We start from the raw sequence: 21,095 nt of genomic DNA, 5'->3' as shown, positions 1-21,095 counted from the left end.
ACCCGAAAGAGGCCTACAAGAAAGCTGGGGAGGGACTTTTTATAAGGGCTTTGCATGATAGGACAAGAGGATGTGGATTTAAGATGGAGGAACGTAGATTTAGATTGGATATTAGGAAGAAATTCTTTACAATAAGGGTGATGAGACACTGAGATGTTGTGGATGCCAGGGAAGGGGCTCCCTAGAACTGTTCAAGGCCAGGTTGGACAGGGCCTTGAGCAACCTGGTCCAGTGGAAGGTGTCCCTGTCCATGGCAGGAAGTTTGGAACTAGATGATTTTTAAGGTCCCTTCCAACAGAAACCATTCTATAACTCCGTGATTTGCATAGGTATAACCCAATTAGCATCACCTATAAAAACATAATTAAAGATCAACAAAATATGCTGAAAGATATTTTGATTTCAAGTCAAAATGATGACTAGGAACCAGATGACTATGATGAGAATCAAAATTAAAAAAAAATAAAGTAAAGCATACCTGATAAAAATTGGGCCAGAAAGTGCTTATTGCCAGTTCTGCTCTGCCCCAAGTAGGAGTGATAGAGGTGTTCCAAACTGGGTTACCAATAGGTCCATCGTTAACTTTCACGTAGATATTCAAAGTGCCAGGGCTAGATCCACTCTTGCTTGAAATATAATAGTGGAAATCAATACAATGGGTATCATTTTCTTTCAGATGGGGCATCAAGAGGTGAGCTTTCTGTCCAGCATATCTCCCAGATGTATTCACCAACATGAAAGAACCTGAAAAACAAAGTCACTAGCTGAATTTCTCCACCATGTTATTTTCCTCTCCCCAATACAGTGAGCTGTAATTAAAACATCATTAAAAAAGTAAATAAATAATGTTTCCTTTGCTTCTACCAAGAGTTAATTTTATTTAGTAAACATTTAATCTCAAATCACATGATCCGCAGTGGAGCAGATCTCCACCTCCAGCCCATGGAGGACACCACATTGGGCCTGAAAGATGCTGTGACCTCACTGGAAATCTTACACTGAAGGAGGCTCTTGGCAGGACCTAAGACTGTGTGGAGAGAAGGCCCAGTCTGAAGCAGGATTTTGGCAGGACTTGTGACCCTGTGGAAGGGACCTGCAGCAAAGCAGTCTGTTCGTGAAGAAGTGCACCTCATAGAAGAATTCCATGCAGGAGCAGGCTCTGATTAGCTGCAGCCCATGGGGAGGACCCACATTAGAGAAGTTCATGGAGAAGAAGGGACAGGCAATGATAGAGAACATCTATCACTCATTGAGTGGCCAGCCTAGCCCTAATCCTTGACACATGGGTCAAAGGTTTGGGCTTGAGGCTTTGAAGCCTAAAGCACTTGGTTTAGTGGGAGGTGTCCCTGCCCATGGCAGGGGAGTTGGAACTAGATGATATTTAAGGCCCTTTCCAACTCAAGGCATTCTATGGTTAAAAATCTTACTGTGAGAACACCACAGAAAGATGTTCATCTTTTCTTAGCCACTTTAAAAGTGCAAACCAGTATCTTCCTGATAACCCAACCAATTCTATATTCAGAGCTACTAATAAACCAATAGTCTTTGAGATAATTATATTTTTAAGAACTATTTAAGAAAACATTTAGGGAATAGGGTTTTTAAAGAACTATTTAACTTAAAGCATCGTGATTAAAAGAGTATGCATTGTACAACTGAACCATCTGAAGAATTATCAGTGGCTTAAGGAGAGGAATTTTCTCAGTCTGGTTTGAAAATCTGTCTGGAACTCCTTTGTTGAAAGTGAAAAAGTACAGAGAATGTCACTGTAAACAGAACAAATCCTGCTTTCCTTTTTGTAAGAAAAATGAATCTTTAAAGAGAACTAAATTAAGCAGCAGGATGTCGTTCAGATTTGCTGGTTAGTTTTACTGCTGGTAAGCATCTGGTACCTAGCACATGATGAGAAATAGGAAAAATAGCTGCCACTATTCTCTGATGTATCTACCAGGAGACACTTATCTGCCAGGGAACAAAGATTCCACAAGAAAACACATAAAATTATCATCAATTCAGTACTCAGTCATAACAAGCAGGTCAAGGGATGCTCTTCTCTCCCTCTGCTCTGCTCTCCTGAGGACATATCTGGAGTATTGTGTCCAGTTCTGAGCTCCCCAGTTTGAGAGAGACAGAAAATTAGTGTAGAGAGTCCAGCAGGAGCTACAAAGATTCTGAGGGGACTGGAGCATCACTGTGAGAAGGAAAGGCTGATAGAAGAGGCTGTTTAGCCTGGAGAAGAGCATATTGAGAGGGCATCTACTCAATGTTCATCAAGAGCTAAAGGGTTGGGGGTCAAGAAAACAGGGCCAGGGTCTTTTCAGTGGTGACTAAAGATAGAACAAGGGGCAATCTGCACAAACTGGAACCCATGCAGTTCCATCCAACATGAAGAAAGGCTTTTTGATTTTGAGGGTGCCCTGGAGCAGGCTGCTCAGCAAGGTTGTGGAGTCTCCTTCTCTGGAGATACTCCAAACCCAGCTGGACACTGTGATACTGAGCAACCTGCTGTGGGTGACCCTGCTTTAGCAGAGAGGTTAGGCTGGGTGATCTCCTGAGGTCCCCTCCAACCCCTACCATGCTGGGATTCTGCGAAGAGATAGCAAGTGCATAAAAGGTTATGACTATAACCTTTTAAAGTGACTAATTTTCCTATATGTAGTTTCACGTTTAAACACATGGATGAAGGTCATTTCCTCAATCAAAACATGTAAATAGGATTTATTTGAATTTAGAGCTCCAGTCTATGTTTAGGCACTAAACACAGTAGTTTGATAGCACACACTGAAATCAAACAGAGAAGAAAATCCAAGGTAGCTGATGTTGCACAGCACCCATTAAATTCAGGCTCCTTTGGTCCATGAATTTGCTAAATCATCCATACTTCACCATTTCACCCAGAAGGTTTATATCAACAAACTGGTGCATTTTCTACAGTTGCTGTTGCTGTTTACTCCCCACTGCAAAATCCTTCAGCAGGCATTCAGCTAATACTGGCTTCATTAATATATTCATTCTCAGAAAATGTAAGACTTGAAAAAAGAAAATAGAGTCTAGAGTTGCTCCAGAGGAAATAAGCAATTGAACATCCCAGTGATTCTCATTAGCATCAGTGGAAATTTTTTTGTGAGTTATAGAGGAAACTGAAGCTTTGTGCACACACACACAAAAAGAGATGCCCTGAAGATAAAGTGACACCAAAACTGCAATAAAGAAATGAAGTATTGCTTTGCAAAAAAATATATTTGACAAGTGGAAAAGCAATGCATTGTCCTACAAAACTGATGGAAATGGCACAAGAGAGATTTCCCAGTCACGTCTGCAAGTTTCCACCATGTCACTTCACCTTGTTAAGAGCTACTTTTTAGCCTCAGAATGTCAAACACAATGAAACTGAATGTGGGATCATTTTTCATGCAGGATGATAATGTGACTAGTGAGCTAAGAAAGTGTGTTGCTTTTTTATCAGTCTTATACATTGCTTACACACTGCTGCCCTATTGAATATTACACAGTGTGTGCCCAGGTAGACAAGAAGGCCAACAGCATCCCGGCCTGCATCAGAAATAGTGTGGCCAGCATGAGTACGGCAGTGATTGTCCACCTATACTTAGCACTGGTGAGGTGTCATCTTGAATACTGGGCTGAGTTTTGGGTCCCTCACTATGAGAATGACATTGAGGTGCTGGAGCACTTCCAGAGAAGGGCAAAGGTTGGTGGAGACTGTGAAGAGCAGGTTTTGTGAGAAGCAGATGAGAGGACTGGGTTTGTTTAGCCTGGAGAAAGAGAGGCTGAGGGGAGACCTTCTCACTCTCTACAGCTTCCTGAAAGGAGGTTGTAGGCAGTTGGGTGGCAGTCTCTTCCCCCAGGAAACAAGTGATAGGACAGTGTAAATGGCTTCAAGTCGTGCCAGGAGAGGTTTAGGTGGGATATTAAAAGATTATTCTACATTCTCAAACACTGGAATAGGCTCTCTAGTGAGGTGGTTGAATCATCATCCCTGGAGGTGTTTAAAAGAGGCAGAGACATGATGCTGCAGGAAACAGTTTAGCATCCCCCTTGGTAAAGCTGGATAATGGCTGGTCTCAATGATCTTAAAGTTCTTTTCCAACCAAAATGGTTCTGTGATTCTATGATACTGCCATTTGATGACTCTGGAAGACAAATTATTTTTCTTTCCAGCCTGTGACAACAGAGCCCTGGAGCAGGCTGCCCAGAGAGTTTGTAGAGTCTCCTTCTCTGGAGACATTCCAAACCCACCTTGACATTGCCATTCTGGGCAGCCTGACCTGGGTGACACTGCCTTAGCAGGGTGGTTGGTCTTGGTGATTTACAGAGCTCCCTTCCAAGCCCAGACCTCTGGAGCACCTTCCCCTTAATGTAAGGGAAAGCTAAAGCTCATAGTTTTTAATGTTCCCTGCAGTTAAAGAGCTTTTAAAGAGCACATAATTCTCTCAGCTTCAGCTTTGTGAGTACAGAATATTGTTGATTTGGAACAAAGATAAATTAATGTTGGATTTATGTAAAACCTTCTGAAGCACAGGAATCACATTTGAACTGCAGTTCCGCTGATAAAAGCAACTGGAATTTTCTTTTTCTTTTTCTTTCTCTCTTTCTCTCTTTCTCTCTTTCTCTTTCTCTTTCTCCTTCTCCTTCTCCTCTTTCTTCTCTTTCTCTTTCTCTCTCTTTCTCTTTCTCTTTCTTTTTCTTTGTCTTTTTCTTCTTCTCTTTTTTTAATTTTTCTTTTTCTTTTTAACAGGAAACATGACTTGTATGAATCTAAGGCAAATGCAACAACAAGGTAACTATCCCTCTGTTTGATAAGGGAGCCTGAGTGCAGCATGGGTAAACAGTCTCCAATTAGTTGTGCAACTTCTTAGATGCAGCCCAGTCACAAGGCAGTGTTCTATTTGGGCTTCAAAGAGACATATTTGGTTCAGGACAACGTTCTTCTTTGATTTAATTTCTGTAAGATCCCTCACCCAATGTCTGGTCTAAAACAATATGATCTGGCAGCTCCACCAGCAGCTTCTACAGACAGAAAGGACTTAGCTACAAATTGTTCAAAGAGTAAACTGATTTATAAAATGTACTCACAACAGACAGCTTCCTGCCAATGAAACACAAAATCTTCTTCAAAATCTCAAGGGTCCTCATCATGCAGTCAGCTGGGTTTCTTCAAAGATGGCCTCATAACCTTTCACCAGCTATAACTTTTTTTAACTTTAATGCTATGACTGGATCTCAAAGATGCCAGGGCTTTGAGCCAGACCTGTCTGCACCGTCTCTTTCAAGTGAACACACCAAAAACTACCAGAAGGACTTTGAAGAAGTAATGTTTTATTAGAACATAAACTTGAAGGAACTCTCTTCTGTCTGAAAACTTAGATTCTGTTGTGTGACAGAGAAAAAATAGAGCCATTGAAAAACAAATACCTTTACTGCCCAACTGAGTTTTTGCAACAAAGTCCCGTTTCCTCCAGACCTGCTTTTCACACTAGGAACTTTCAACAAACTCCACCTGTCCTCTGGGTCAACAGGAAAATCTCCCCTTTTTTCATCATCTCTGGCCTGGTTTGGTGTCAATACCACATATACAAAAAATAATCAGAAGACACCTTGAACCACTACCTCCTGTATCAAACACAGAATGACAATATGCTCAGGAGCATTTTTTGCATGTCCTTCTCTTTTCAAGAAAATAAGATGAAGTTTTCAACCTCACAAACAGAATAAAACTTGTTTAGAACAAAGGATCTTTCCCTGCTTCTGAGGGATATGCTCACAGCTGCTTCCTCACCTTGTCTGTTCCTAAGCATAGCCAGCAGGTCAAGGGAGCAAATTCTGCCCCTCTACTCTGCTCTGCTGAGACCCAACCTGCAGTGCTGGGTCCACCTCTGGAGTCCTCAGCACAAGAAGGGTATTAACCTGTTGGAGCAGAACTAGATGAAGCCACAAAAATTACCATCTTCCGGAACTTAAATAATTTCTACTCTTCTCTGGTTAGCCTGGTTTGAATCTCATGGGCATTCATACACACATTGAAGATGAGAGTGCATCCACACACACACCATGGTTAGAAATAGGATTTAATATGAACACAGGATAGACTTCAATGACCAGGCCTCAGGCAGGGTCACACCAGCAGTGCTCAGCTCTTTACACTTGATGTGTGTCTCTTATCTCTTTATCCCTCTATTTTTCCCATTCTTCCTCCTTCCAAATCCTTCTTGACTCCTTCCATTGGTCTCCACAGTAATAATCACACATGGAGTGAGGGCAGCAAGTAAAACTACAACCCATATTTTCCCACAAGTTGCTTATAGATCAGTTTGCATTTCATTACATCTTGGCATTCACAGTGGATTGGTCACTGAAATAACTGCCTTTTGCCACTGAAATACCTGGAATATGTTGCTCAGGGAGACGGAGGAGTCATCATCTCTGGAGGTGTTCAAGAAACATATGGACGTGGCACTTTGGGACATGGGTTAATGGCCATGGTAGTCTTAGCTCGATGGTTGGACTCAACGACCTTAGAGGCTTCTTCCAACCAAAATAATTCTAAAATTCTATGATAAAACTAACCAGCTGTTGTAGTTTGAGCTGGGTGCCCCCCTGGTGCATTCACTTCCTGTGTCCAGAAGTCCAGCCCAGAGGGATGGACACAGGAAATTGTGTATTCCCTACCATAATTCTTTGCACCACTATAAGATCCAGTGCGGAGTCTGGCACTTCCTCTTTCCTTCCCTCTCCGAGACTTGGTAACTGGGGGAGAGATCTCCCGGCCATGGGCCTGATTGGGCCCAAGGCCACAGGGGGATGGGCAGTCTCAGGCCTGGCCAGCTGAGACTAGCCCAGCAGAGGGAGGGGGAAGAGGGAGCCCTGGGGGTTTTGCATGCACCCTCAGGTGGGGATGGGATCTTTCTTTGTCACTGCGCTTTGGGTTTTCTGTAACATTCACTGCTTTCTATTTAAACTTTCATCACTTTTGCAATCCGTTTGCCTGAGTCGTTATTTCTGCCTGTGGTGGGGAGGGGACCTGCCCCAACCCATTACATTTTTGGCGCGCCAACGTGGGGCCAACTGCAGCTCGGATTGCAAAAGATGGAGAGTTTAAATTTAGTTCTGGGCGTCGGTTTGGGTTTGGAAAGTTGGGGCTCAGGTTTTGTGTTACCGGGGCGACTGTGTGAACTCCGGTAGACTGCAGAAGGATAGCTGGTGCGTGGTCGATGGCATGGAAGTCCCTCCTGTTGTTTGGGAACAGCGAGGGGTGGTTCTTTCTGTGACTTTCTGCCCAGGGTAGCTTAAGAATGCTCGAGTAGCCTAAGAAGGCGAGACCTGCCTTCTCCTCGTTCTCTGCGGAGCGGCAGGGAGCGGAGGAGGGGCAGCGGCAAGCAGAGTGTGGTCGGCCCGCGGCCGCTGCGGGGAGCGGACACCCGCGGCGAGCGGGCAAGCGACTGCTGGAGGTGACTCGGACTCTGCATCGCGGCGACAGAGACGGCGGGGGCCGGGCCGGGCCGCGTTCAAGCGGCGGCGGCGGCACCGCCCGAGCCGGGCTGCGTTCAGGCGGCGGCGGCAGCTGTAAATCTTTCCCTGGTGTTTTCGGACGTGTTCCGAAAATGGCGCCGAGCACCTGGCTCCGCCTCCCTGCTTCTTCAGCGGGCTGTGGCGCAGCTCCTCCCTCTTCCGGGGGTGGAGGTTGTGCAGCCGGATGCTGTCCTGCCTCGGTACGCGAGCGCCCAGCCGGGGGGTGCGGAGTGCCTCTGACATGCATCCGTGTAGCTTTGGTCCGCGTGAAAGCGGTTGGCTGCGGCACCCTGGATGGATTGAAAAAGGCAGTCGTGGAGCTAGATTGTTCCGACTGGCCTGCCCCAGGGGTGGAGAATTTGCCGCTGAATATGAGAGTAAAGGCTTGGCTGAGAAGTTGTGAGGTATTTCCAGGTGACCAGAATGTCCCAAGGAGTCCACAAGGAATTCACACTGCAGGAGAAGGACTGCGTCGCTGGGAGGTTCCATCACATGAGGAAGAACAACTGGAATGGACTGACACTTGAGCCTGAATGAGAGACTGTTTGAGTGGACGCCCAGATGAAGATGTGGACTTCGCCGGACATGTCATCAGAAGTTTTCTGATCTGATGATGTGTTTGGGTGCAAAGATTATGGTATGAAATACAGGGGTGGCATGTTGTAGTTTGAGCTGGGTGCCCCCCTGGTGCATTCACTTCCTGTGTCCAGAAGTCCAGCCCAGAGGGATGGACACAGGAAATTGTGTATTCCCTACCATAATTCTTTGCACCACTATAAGATCCAGTGCGGAGTCTAGCACTTCCTCTTTCCTTCCCTCTCCGAGACTTGGTAACTGGGGGAGAGATCTCCCGGCCATGGGCCTGATTGGGCCCAAGGCCACAGGGGGATGGGCAGTCTCAGGCCTGGCCAGCTGAGACTAGCCCAGCAGAGGGAGGGGGAAGAGGGAGCCCTGGGGGTTTTGCATGCACCCTCAGGTGGGGATGGGATCTTTCTTTGTCACTGCGCTTTGGGTTTTCTGTAACATTCACTGCTTTCTATTTAAACTTTCATCACTTTTGCAATCCGTTTGCCTGAGTCGTTATTTCTGCCTGTGGTGGGGAGGGGACCTGCCCCAACCCATTACACCAGCACATGCCAACAATGTGTTCTCTAGTCCAGAAAGTCTCCTTTCTTTCTTAAGCACAGTCTCCTTGCTGCACCTGCACTAACATTAGTTGTTATTTTTGTAACCTATTCAACCATGTAACTCAGCATTTAAGAAACAATACTCAGGAGGTAAGCAGAAATCAGCTTTAGCATGTTTCAGGGGAGCTCCTGGAGTAAAGCAGTTACTCTTCAGGTAAAAGCTTTGGGGAAGTGAATATAACAGAAGGAGACATGGGCTGATCCTTCACGTTACCCTGATTGAAAAGAGCCATCTCCAAGAACAGGGTCAAGAGCTACCGGTGCCCTTCTCCCTTCCCAATGGCAGCCTGAAAAGTTTGTTAAACACAGAGGTTAATATAAAAAGCTTCTCAAGGTCCAAAGACAGTGAGCTTTACAACTCTTAGAGAAATTCAATTTTGTTTCAGCTTTAGGTTGCTGGGTTAATGTCTGACTAGCAATCATACCTATGTATATCCCTCCAGATTTCAGAGCACCCCAGCAATAGGTTACTTTTCATTCAACAGCAGATTTTCACTGTACTTTCTGCACACAATTGTCTTTGGAAAGCATATTGCCACCATTTCCTACTGATGAAGGCAAATTGTCCTCTTAATGCTGGTGGATGAGAAGCTGAATATCAGCCAACAATTTGCGCTTGCAGCCCAGCAGGTCAATCACATCCTGGGCTGTCAAAAGAAGCATGGCCAGCAGATCGGGAGAGGTGACTCTGCCACTCTGCTCTGGTAAGACCTTACCTGGAATACTGTGTTCAGCTAAAGGGTGCCCAATACAAGAAGGACATGGACCTGCTGGAGTGGTCCAGAGAAAGCCACAAACATGATCAGAGGGCTGAAGCACCTCTCCTACAAAGATAGGCTGAAAGAGTTAGGGTTGTTCAGCCTGGAGTAGAGAAAGCTCCAGGGAGACCTTATAGCTGCATTTCAGTATCTGAAGGGGTCCTACAGGAAAGCTGGGGAAGGACTGTTTAGAAGGGCTCACAGTGACAGGACAAGGGGCAATGGTTTTAAACCGGAGGGTAGATTTAAGTTGAACATAAGGAAGAAGATCTTCACAATGAGGGTAGTGAAATACTGGAACAGGTTGCCCAGAGACGTGGTGGAGGCTCCATCTGTGGAGACAGTCAAGGTCAAACTTGATGGGGCCCTGAGCAACACATCTAGTTAAAGACACCCCTGCTCAATGCAGGGGGCTGGACAAGATGACTTTCTAGGGCCCCTTCCAACCTATAGTTATAGTATAGATATAGTTGATGATTCTACGATTCCAGTACTGTCAGGTGTGTTAGCTGCTAGTAAAGTGTTCTACAGATTAGGGTCTGGAGTATGACAACACATGCAAATGGCATCCACTTTCTGGATTCCACTCAAATGTCTGATTGTTTGTGAAAGAGATAGCAAAACACTGCTGTATTGCCTGTGGCACTAAATCCCACAACAAGAAGAAGCCTTCTGATATCTTGTTTGACATATTGGTAATTTCAGAAGAATATTAGCCTCAAGGGTCACTCTGTTACTGCAGTAATTTACTCCTGTTTCCATGAGTGTGAACTAAGAAACCTACCTTTTCTATCAAAGAGTAGGGAAGAATGAAAACAAAACAACTCCACAGATCTACATTAGGCTACAGGGTAGTGTTTAACCTACTCATTTAAGGCAAAGCAAACACCTTTTTCTCATCTAACACTATAATTTAAAGCTCTCTTAGTGTGGACCATATATAATCTCAATTGTTTTACTTCCAAGTACAAAATCCTGCTCAGAAATTAGAAGCTTAACAGTATAAACAGAGTCAGAGACACTTCCCTAAAAATATTTCTATATGTTGTTTGTTTGCTTGTTTTTCTGGATTGAATCACTCACTAAATCTACAAAACACAAGTAGTTGGCTTTTTCCAACTACAATCTATTTTAGATGAGCATTTAGAGTATGTTTCCTCCACAGAAACACTTCACAGACCTTAGGTAAGACTTGTTGAGTAAATATTTAGGCACATTCAGGGCCTATGTTTAGCTGAGGAACAACAGGATGGCTCAGGACCTTTACCCTTGAGCCTTATGGCAACTCCAAGATGGTTTAAGCCTCAAAGGATAAGCTTCAGGGTTTCTTTCTATTTTTAATGCACTTACACTTTTGCCACAGAAGCAGCCTACACCATTTTCTGCAGACTGGCGTCTAAAACAACATTTAACTTTGGTTTTCTTTTCTTAGGGATCCTGTTACACTTATCAACAGTAGAGAGAAGTTCAGATTTCTCTCCTACTTGATTTTCCAAATTGAAGAGTACAGAAGTATTTGTTACCCAATGTCTAACTTCTATGACAGGGTCACATCAAAGAGTTTCAGTACCTGACAAATTAAATAATGAAAATAACTTAAGGCATAAAGATTGTGTTTGCTGAAAGAGTGCCTTAACTGTGACTTCCATAAAGTTGAAATCTCACCTTGGCTGGAAAATTGCCTGGCAGAAAAGAACCTGGGGGTGTCAGTTAACATACAGCTGAACATGAGCTGTCAGTGTACCCTGGTGGCCAAGAAGGCCAGCATCATCCTGGCCTGTATCTGGAACAGCGTGGCCAGCAGAACTAGGGCAGTGAGACTGCATTAGTGAGGCTGCACCTCACATACTGTGTTCAGTTTTGGGCCCCTCACTACAAGAAGGACACAGAGCACAGAGCTGCAGGAAAGTGTCCAGAGAAGGGCAGCAAAGCCGGTGAAGGGTCTGGAGAACAGGTTTTGTGAGGAGCAGGTGAAGGAACTGGGCTTTTTTAGTGCGGAGATAAGGAGGCTGAGGGGAGACCTCACTGGTTTCTACAACTACCTGAAAGGAGGTTGGAGTCAGGTGGATGTCTCCCTAGTATCAGGTGATAGAACAAGAGGAACTGGTCTGAAATTGTGCCAGGAGAAGTTTAAGTTGGATGTTAGGAAAAATTTCTTCCCTTAAAGAGTGGTCAAGCATTGGAACAGGCTGCCCAGGGAGATGGTGGAGTCACCGTCCCTGGAGGTGTTCAAGAAATGTGTGGACACAGTAAGTCGGGACATGCTTTAATGTCAGTGGCAGTCTTATGGTTGGATCTTAGAGGTCATTTCCAATCAAAACAATTCTATGATTTTATGATTCTGAAGCAAAAAACACCTTCTTGACATTCCAGGAAGAAAAGACTTACTCTCAGCCAGTTTATTCCAGACAAGCTAACCACCACAGTAAAGCTATCTTTAAAGGCTCTTATCTAGAAGAGATTACGTCACAGACTACACCACAAATAATGAACAATGTGCAAGCTGCCAATTTATCTGTGTTTATTCAAACAGTAAGTTCCTTCACTGTGGAAACAGGCAGGATTTCCAAAGCTATCTGCAGACTGATAAAGTGGGAATTTCACTTCTCCTTCCTTTAAGGAGATTTTTTTTTTTCCCAAGCCCCAGATGGAATTGGATTTAAGTCTTGTACTACTATGGCTATGTCATGGAATCACAGAATTGTTTCAGCTAGAAAAGACCTCTAAGATCATGGAGTCCAACCATCAAACTAAGACCACCATGGCCATTAAACCATGTCCTGAAGTGCCATGTCCACACATTTGTTGGGCACCTCTAGGGGTGGTGACCCAAACACCTTCCTGGGCAGCTTATTCCAATGCCTGACCGCTCTTTCAGTAAATATTTTTTTTCATTCTATCCAATCTAAACTTCTCCTGGCACAATCTCAGGCTATTTCCTCTGGTTCTATCACTTTATACTATTGAGAAGAGACTGATCCCCCAACTCACTACAACCTCCTTTCAGGGAGCTGTAAAAAGCAATGAGCTGTCCCCATTTGCTATATCCTAGTTATTCTGCAGTTGGATCCACCTTAAATATAGCAGGAAACATTCCTAAATCTTTTAACTGTTGAAGTTAATGAAGTTAACATACCTCTCCCATGGGACTATATATCCTGTTTTCTCCTGTGCAGTCTCATGGAGGACATTTATATACCTTATTGAAGTTCTGGTCTCCTACAGATTCATTAAAGGTAGTTTGGTCCTGATCCATCACCAAAATAAGCTCTCCAGTTTCCATGACTCCCAGTCCCAAGAACTAGACTGTCACTCAAAAGAACAACAGGGTTGGAGGTTTTACCAAGAAGGAAAGCATAAGACTATAATTAACACAAGGGCATAACAATGTGCTTAAGTACCATTCAGGAAAGCATTTAAATACTACTTAATTTGGATTCAATGGGATTAAAAATTGAGAAAGTGCATGCATAATATTTCTGCATGATGCTTGCTGGAGTTTGAGTTGCTGCTACAGCAGGAACCTGACATTTCACAGCTTATTTAAAAATTGTTAATTGAAAAGTCATTATATTCACACAGACAACATCCAAAATACCTAAGTGATATAGAAACCTTAGAGCTGATGTGGTTTTTCTTTTTTTTTTTTTTGGTCAAAGCTAATTTGTCAACAAAGTACAGTAGCTGCAAGCTGTAAAATGCTATTGGCACTTAAATACACATTGCATAGAAGTAGAGCAACTGAACTCACCCTTGCCTCAAGAAGCAAGTGCTGATTAATTAAGCAGAACTCAGACTCCTATGTCCTGAAACGACTTTTCCCAACAATATTTAGGCATTTCTCTGCAGACTTGTAACTCCCAAATTGCCTAGAGGAAATGAACCGTGCAGGACCATATTGAGCACCATCCAGTATGGTGTTTTCACTTAAATTCTAGATTAAGGGTGGCTGGTGGCCCATAAAGAAAGTTAAGGCTTGATAGATTGATAGCAGTGTTCAAGCCAGAAAGGTTTGGATAACACCGACTTAAACTCTTGAAAATTTATTTTTCTATCCCAGAATTTAATACAGATGTTAAATATTAAGGCACATGAGTAATTATGAAGGGGGAAGACTGATCTAGAGAAGGCCATAACAATGATGCAAGGGCTTGAATACCTCTACTGTGAGAACACAGAGAGAGTGATTGCCCATTGGAACGGGTTGCCCGAGAAGGTGGTGGGGTCGCCGTCGCTGGGGGTGTTCAGGACAAGGCTTGACAGGATGCTTGGTTGCATGTTTAGTTGATTAGGTGGTGTTGGATGATAGGTTGAACACGATGATCTTGAAGGTCTCTTCCAACCTGGTTTATTCTATTCTATTCTATTCTAACAGGCTAAGGCAGTTGGGGTTGTGCACCCTGGAGAAAAGAGGTCTCCAGGGAGACCTTCTTTTGGCCTTTCAGTACTTAAAGAGGCATAGAGAAAAGATGGGGACAGACTTTTTAGCAGAGCCCATTGTGACAGAACAAGGGGTAATGGTTTTAAACTAAAAGAGAGTGATTCAGACTGGATAGAATAAATTGTTTATACTAAGAGTGATGAAACACTGGCCCTGGTTGCCCAGAGAGGTGCTAGATGCCTCATGACTGTAAGCATTCAAAGCCAGGTTGTTTGAGTCCCTGGGCAACCTGTTGAAGATGTTCTCACTGACTGCAGGGCAGGGTGGAGTAGAAGACCTTTAAAGGATTCTTCCATCCTAAAACATTCTGTGATTCTATGAAGAAATGGAATTATTTCATCACAGTATCACAGTATCACAGTATCACAGTAACTAAGGTTGGAAGAGACCCCAAGGATCATCAAGTCCAATCTGTTCCAACAGACCTCACAACTAGATCATGGCACCAAGTGCCACGTCCAATCTCCCCTTGAACACCTCCAGGGACGGCGACTCCACCACCTCCCTGGGCAGCCCATTCCAATGACGAATGACTCTCTCAGTGAAGAACTTTTTCCTCACCTCGAGTCTAAACCTCCCCTGGCACAACTTGAGACTGTGTCCCCTTGTTCTGGTGCTGGTTGCCTGGGAGAAGAGACCAACCCCCTCCTGTCTACAACCACCTTTCAGGTAGTTGTAGAGGGCAATGAGGTCACCTCTGATCCTTCTCTTCTCCAGGCTAAACAATCCAGCTCCCTCAGCCTCTCCTCATAGGGCTTGTGCTCAAGGCCTCTCACCAGCCTTGTTGCCCTTCTCTGGACACGTTCAAGTGTCTCGATGTCCTTCCTAATCTTCATGAACCTTCATGATCTCATAAATGTTCATAAATAAAGGATGGGTGTCAGGAGGATGGGACCAGTCTTTTTTCAGTGATGCTCAGTGACAGGACAAGGGCTAACAGTCACAAACTTGAACGTAAGAAGTTCCATCTAAACAGGAGAAGAAAATTCTTTAATTTAAGGCTGATGGAGCACTGTACCAGGCTGCCCAAAGAGCTGGTTGAGTCTCCATTTCTGGAGTCATCCAAATCCTGTCTGGACATGTTCCTGTGTGACCTTCCCTAGGTGAAACTACCTTGACAGGTGGGTTGGACTTGATGATTTCCAGACGTCCCTTCCAACCCCTAACATCCTGTGATCCTGTGATATACAGGGTTGGAGCACTCACAACTTCTCTGGCTAACCTGTTCCAGTGCCTCACAACTGTAATGGGGAACAATTTTTTCCTAATGTCTAATCTCAACCCAGCTTTTAGTTTGAAACCATTACTCCTCCCCTTGGTCAGTCTATGACTTTGTAAAAATATTTGTCTCTGTTTCTCCTGTAGCCCCCTTTAAATACTGGAAGGATGCTCTATGGTCTTCCCAGAGCTGTCTCTTCTGCAAGCTGAACAACCCCAATTCTCTCCCCCTGTCCTGACAGCAGAGGGATCCCAGCCCTCCCATCATTGCTGTGGCCAAATCTCACCCTGTTTCAATGGGTCTGTTTCTCTCCTGTGCTGAGGACTCCTGAACTAGACCCAGCACTGCAGGTGGGGTATCAGCAGAACAGAGCAGAGGGGCAAAATCTCCTCCCTCAACCTGCTGCCCACCCTGCTGGGGATGCCGCACAGGACATGATTGTTTCTGGGCTGTGAGTGCACTTTGCAGCTCGTGTGTGTCAAGCTTTTCATCAACCAGCACCCCCAACTCCTTCTCCTCAGGGATGCTCTTTATTCATTCTCTACCAAACCTGTGTTTGTGCTTGGTACTGTAAATACAATTATTAAAGTTTGTCTGGAAGATGAAACAGATGCTTGCTCTTCCAGCTTCCTTAAGAGCCTTAAGTCCCTTCTTCAGAAAAGGTAGAAAACAACCTACAAGGAAAAGCACCCATCAGAAACACCCACTCTCTGAAGCACAGTGAAAAGCCCAGCTCCTCAGACAACCCCAACTGTCTGCTTAATCTGTTGGATTAATCTGAACACTGAGCACTGAGCACTGCTCAGTCACTCACTCAGTCTCTCTTTTCCACTTTAATGTTTCCAAGTCATCTGTCTTCTACCCCTTCACACCAGCCTCTGAAGACAAAAGGAAAGCTGAAATGGTCTATTGAGAAGGGAATGCATGCTTAGTTCACAGATGTCAGCAATTCCTTTTCACATGTTACACCTTTACAAAAGAACATATTGAAAACAATCAAAATAAAATCATAGAATCATAGAATGGTTTGGGTTAGAAGAGACCTTAAAGATAATCTAGTTCTGATCCACCTGCCCTGTGCTGGGATACTTTCCACTAGACTAGGTTGCTCAAGGTTTCATCCAACCTGGTCTTAAATCTTCCAGGGAGAGGGAATCCACAAGCTACTGGGCAACCTGTTCCAGTGTCTCACCATCCACACTGTAAAGAATTTCTTCCTAATATCCAGTCTAAATTTGCCCTTTTCCATCTTAAAGCCATTCCTTCTCATCCTACCACTAAAAGTCCTTGTAAAAAGTCCCTTTCCAGATACTGGAAGGCCGCTATTAAGGTCTCCCTGCAGCCTTCTCTTCTCCATGCTGAACAGTCCCAACTCTTGCAGCCTGTCCCCAGTAGTGGAGATGCTCCAGCTCTCTGATCATCAACAAATCCTTTTAAAGACATTTCTGGATAGATTTTAAAAATCAAATATCCCTGAACTGCCTGCTGAGACACAGAAGTTGCTATGTGAAGCACAGAGCAAACAGCTACCTACAGAACACACACTCTGGTTTCACGCACAGAAGGAATTCTTTGCCTTGCCCTGCCCAAGCAGGCTGTGCACCGCTGTTTGCATTTTGTTTCAAGTCTGCACTAACTTTTGTAACTAAAGCCTGTTGGAAATTAATCCTCTTTTTCCCTCTCTTATGTAAGTCTCTAGAGATGAAGGGAGGTTTTTAATCATTTGAAATGTTCTTATTTTAAAAAGCAAGGAAACTTTCCAATGAGGCAGCAACGTCATCCATTTCATAACATTCCAACTTGATTTTCAGTGCAGTCTGAGGCTCGACAGACTTTGTCTTACGCTGAACAATTAATAGATAAATGGATCTAGGCTATTCCTACTATTTGCTCATCACTTTGATAAGGCTTGTCATGATATAGGGGGTAAAACTCACTAAGCTTTAACACAATCTAAGTTAATTTCCTGAAAGAATAATGTGAGGGAGATTTTTATTTAAAACCTAATTACTTCTACTTCATTATCACTTCAGTAGGTGGATTGGCTGATAGCATTATTGTAATGGAGGTCAGCCAGAATGAATCAGTCCAGTCTTATAAATGCACTCCTTCCACTCATCCTTCTATAATAGTCTGTCACCTCTTCATGTATTTCAGCAGCAAAATTCACAGAGGTCATAGAGGGAAAGGGAAAAAAGCAATGACTGAAAAGTGTCAATGGTAGATGAGCTCTTACTGCCTTGTTTCATAGATCATAGAATGGTTGGAGTTGGAAGGGACCTTAAAGACCATCTAGTTTCAACCCCTCTGCCATGGGCAGGGACACCTCCCACTAGATAAGGTTCCTCACAGCCTCATCCAGCCTGGTTTTCAACACTTCCAGGGATGAGGTATGCACAAATTCTCTGGACAACCTTTTCCAGTGTCTCATCACCCTCACAGTAAAGAACTCTCTAACATTTAATCTAAATCAGACTGATAGAATGGTTTGGGTTGGAAGGGACCTCCAAAGGTCATCTAGTCTAACATTGCTGCGGTGAGCAGGGGCATCCTCAACCAGATCAGGTTCACCAGAGCCCTGCTGACCTATTATATCTCCAAGGAAGGGGCCTCAATTACCTCCCTGGGCAACCTGTTCCAGTGTTCACTACCTTCATGGTAAAGAACTTGTTCCTGATATCCAATCTAAATCTACTCTTTAGTTTGAGACCCTTGCCCTATCACTGCAAGCCTTTGTAAACACTCTCTCTCCATCCTTCTTGGAGGCTAAAAGTATTGCTCAATCTAAATCAACCCTTCTCTAGTTTAAAACTGTTGCCTCAGCCTATCCTTAGAGGTGCTCCAGCCCTCTGATGATCTTTATGGCCCTCCTCTGGACGCTCTTCAACAGGTCTATGTCTGCTTTGTGTTTTGGGCTCCAGAGCTGGACAAAGTAATCCAGGTGGGGTGTCACTAGAGCAGGGTAGAGCACCAGAAACATCACTCACAATCTGCTGGCCACACATCTTTTGTTGCAGTTCAGGATACAGTTGGCTTTTTGAGCTAAATCAGTTGGAAAGATGTAATGTGTACTAAACTACATGTGGAAAGAATGCTTTAGATGAGCTAATTTTAATGTGAACCAATCAACATCACCAGTATTTCATACCTTTAAAATCTTACTTCAGTTCCTAACAGATGAAAAAAACATGGTTGAGCCAAAATACCAGCCCTTCAGTTAATCTCTGTAGCATTCTTTTTATTTTCATGGCAGCTAGAAGGATTTCTTTTATTTTTTAAATTATTTTTTAAGGAGTAATAAACTAGTTCAGTTCATTAAAAAACAAAAAAAAAAGAAGGAAAAGAAGTCTGAAAACACTGAAGATTTTCTGAGACACTACTAAAAACATTGCTTAAGGGTCCTCAGCTGCCCCAAAAAAATCATTACCAGGAAATTACTTTTTAATCAACCTTGAGGAGGAAAGGAGAAAGTATTTTGTTCCCTACAACAATATAGCACATGCTTAAGCAGTTAGAAAACACCATTTGCACTTTAAGAGGGACCATATCTGAGAAATAACTAAAATTCTCTAGCATTTAACTTATATCCACAGGGAGATTGAAATCCATCTTTTCCCTTAGCTTCCTTTTCCTCATTGCAACTTTTTTTTTTCTTTTTGCATAAAACATGTTGTCACTCTGCTGTTATTTAGGATATTCCATCTGTCTCAGCCAGGATAGAAAATATGAGCTACTTATTTTTCCTTTTATATCACTCAGAATCATTTAGTTAATTTACTGTATGCTTGCAGATGAGTTTGCAGATGACACTAAATTGGGTGGGAGCATTGATCTGCTTGAAGGAAGGGAGGCTGGATTGATGGGGCAAGGTCAGTTATATGAGGCTTAACAAGGTCAAGTGCTGGGTCCTGCACTTGGGTCACAATAACCACATGCGTTGCTACAGGCTTGGGGCAGAGTGGCTGGAAAGCTGCCTAGCAGAAAAAGCCCTGGGAGTGTTGGCTGACAGCCAGCTGAATATGAGCCAGCAGTGGGCTCAAGTGGCCAGAAAAGGTCCACAGCATCCTGACTTGTATCAGGAATGGTGTGGACAGCAGGAGTAAAGAAGTGATTTCCCCGTGACACTAGTGAGACCACACCTCAAATACTGGGTTCAAGTTCGGGCCGCTCACTACAGGAAAGACATTGAGGTGCTGGAGCATATCAAGAGAAGGGCAACAAAGCTGGTGAAGGGTCTAGAGAACAAGTCTTATGATGAATGGCTGAGGAAACTGGGATTGCTTAGTCTGGAGAAGAGGAGGCTAGGGAAGACATCATTGCTGTCTACAATTACCTGCAAGGAGGTTTGAGTGAGATGATGGCTGGTCTCTCCTCCCCAGTATCAGGTGATAGAATAAGAGGAAACAGTCTGAAATTGTGCTGGGGAAATTTGGATTGGATATTAGTAAAAATTTCTTCCCTGAAAGAGTGGTCAGGCATTGGAACAGGCTGCCCAGCGAGGTGGTGGAGTCACCATCTCTCAAGGTGTTCAAGAAACGTGTGGATGTACCATTTTTGCAACATGGTTTAATTGTTATGGACATCCTAGGTTGATGGCTGGACACACTGATCTTAAAGGTCTCTTCCAACCAAAACAATTCTGTGATTTTATGATCCTACTTACACCTAGAGAGAAACCTGCACTCCTCACTCCTCCTCCTTTATTTCCTTGAACTCTGAGGATAATGAGAATGGATACTTAGCACTATAATTACATAACAATGGCTCCAACACTTCAGCACAGATAAGTAATATTTTAGGGTTGGATGTGTCACCAAGGCTCAGCTAAGATGATAATAGAGTAATATAAACATTCACTATTTTTAACAAATACTTGGCATTTTAATAGAATATCCAGTGGAAATAATTCTGTTGAACAGTCTGCCACAAGCTCTGTAATTTATACATTTTCCCTTAGCCTTCTATTTTGTTCTTCCATAGACCTTCATACAAATATTCTGCAGCTTTTAGCCTCAAGTTTTTTGTCTTCTTATTTTTATTTTTTTTTTCCTAGATCAGAAGAGATTCCCAAGTCTTGCAAATCATCACCAAAGATGCTGAAAGGCATGACTGGTGCCCAGTTACACAGACACAGTGATTTGGTCTCTAAAATCTAAGACCTGGAATCAGAGAATCTCACAGAATGCTCACAATGACCTCTGGAAGTCATATGGTCCAATTCCCCCGCTAAAGCAGGGTCACCCAGAGCAGGCTTCCCAGGATCACAATGTCCAGGTAGGTTTGAAATCTCTCCAGAGAAGGAGACTCCACAGCCTTTCCAGGTAGCCTGCTCCAGGGCTCCAGCACCCTCACAGTGATGAATTTTTTCCTCACATTCAAATGGAACCTACTGGGTTCCAGTTTGTACCCACTGCCCCTTGTCCTGTGACTGGGCACCACTGAAGAGTCTGCCCCATCCTCTTGACCCCCACGCTTTAGATCCCCTCTATGGATGACCTCATTCTAAACAGCCCCAGGTCTGAGCCCTTCCTGGCTGCGGAGATGTTCCAGTGCTCTCAACATCTTCATAGTCCTCCACTGGTAGCAGAAACATGGAAATTACAATTGCCAGATACAATCTCACAGAATAGAATAGAATAGAATAGAATAGAATAGAATAGAATAGAATAGAATAGAATAGAATAGAATAGAATAGAATAGAATAGACCAGGTTAGAAAAGACCTTCAAGATCATCGAGTCCAACCTGTCACCCAACACCATCTAATCAGTTAAACCATGGCACCAAGTATCACAGTATCACAGTAACTAAGGTTGGAAGAGACCCCGAGGATCATCAAGTCCAACCTGTTCCAACAGACCTCACAACTAGACCATGGCACCAAGTGCCACGTCCAATCTCCCCTTGAACACCTCCAGGGACGGCGACTCCACCACCTCCCTGGGCAGCCCATTCCAATGACGA

At 43.8% G+C, this 21,095-nt stretch overlaps 1 protein-coding gene across 16 annotated transcripts in view; it reads right to left on the bottom strand.

The window, feature by feature from the left end:
* The window catches only part of PTPRM (protein tyrosine phosphatase receptor type M), a 514,813-nt gene that overhangs the window by 360,552 nt on the left and 133,166 nt on the right, over positions 1-21,095 (bottom strand). For all 16 annotated transcript variants that reach the window (XM_054164442.1, XM_009909925.2, XM_054164443.1 and 13 more), the window contains exon 3: positions 479-744. In XM_054164442.1, coding sequence (XP_054020417.1) covers positions 479-744 — 266 coding nt within the window. The remainder of the gene's footprint in view (positions 1-478; positions 745-21,095) is intronic.

Source organism: Dryobates pubescens, chromosome 9, assembly GCF_014839835.1.
Source record: "Dryobates pubescens isolate bDryPub1 chromosome 9, bDryPub1.pri, whole genome shotgun sequence".
NCBI classification, from domain to species: Eukaryota; Metazoa; Chordata; class Aves; order Piciformes; family Picidae; genus Dryobates; species Dryobates pubescens.
This window is presented reverse-complemented; position numbering and strand designations above follow the sequence as displayed.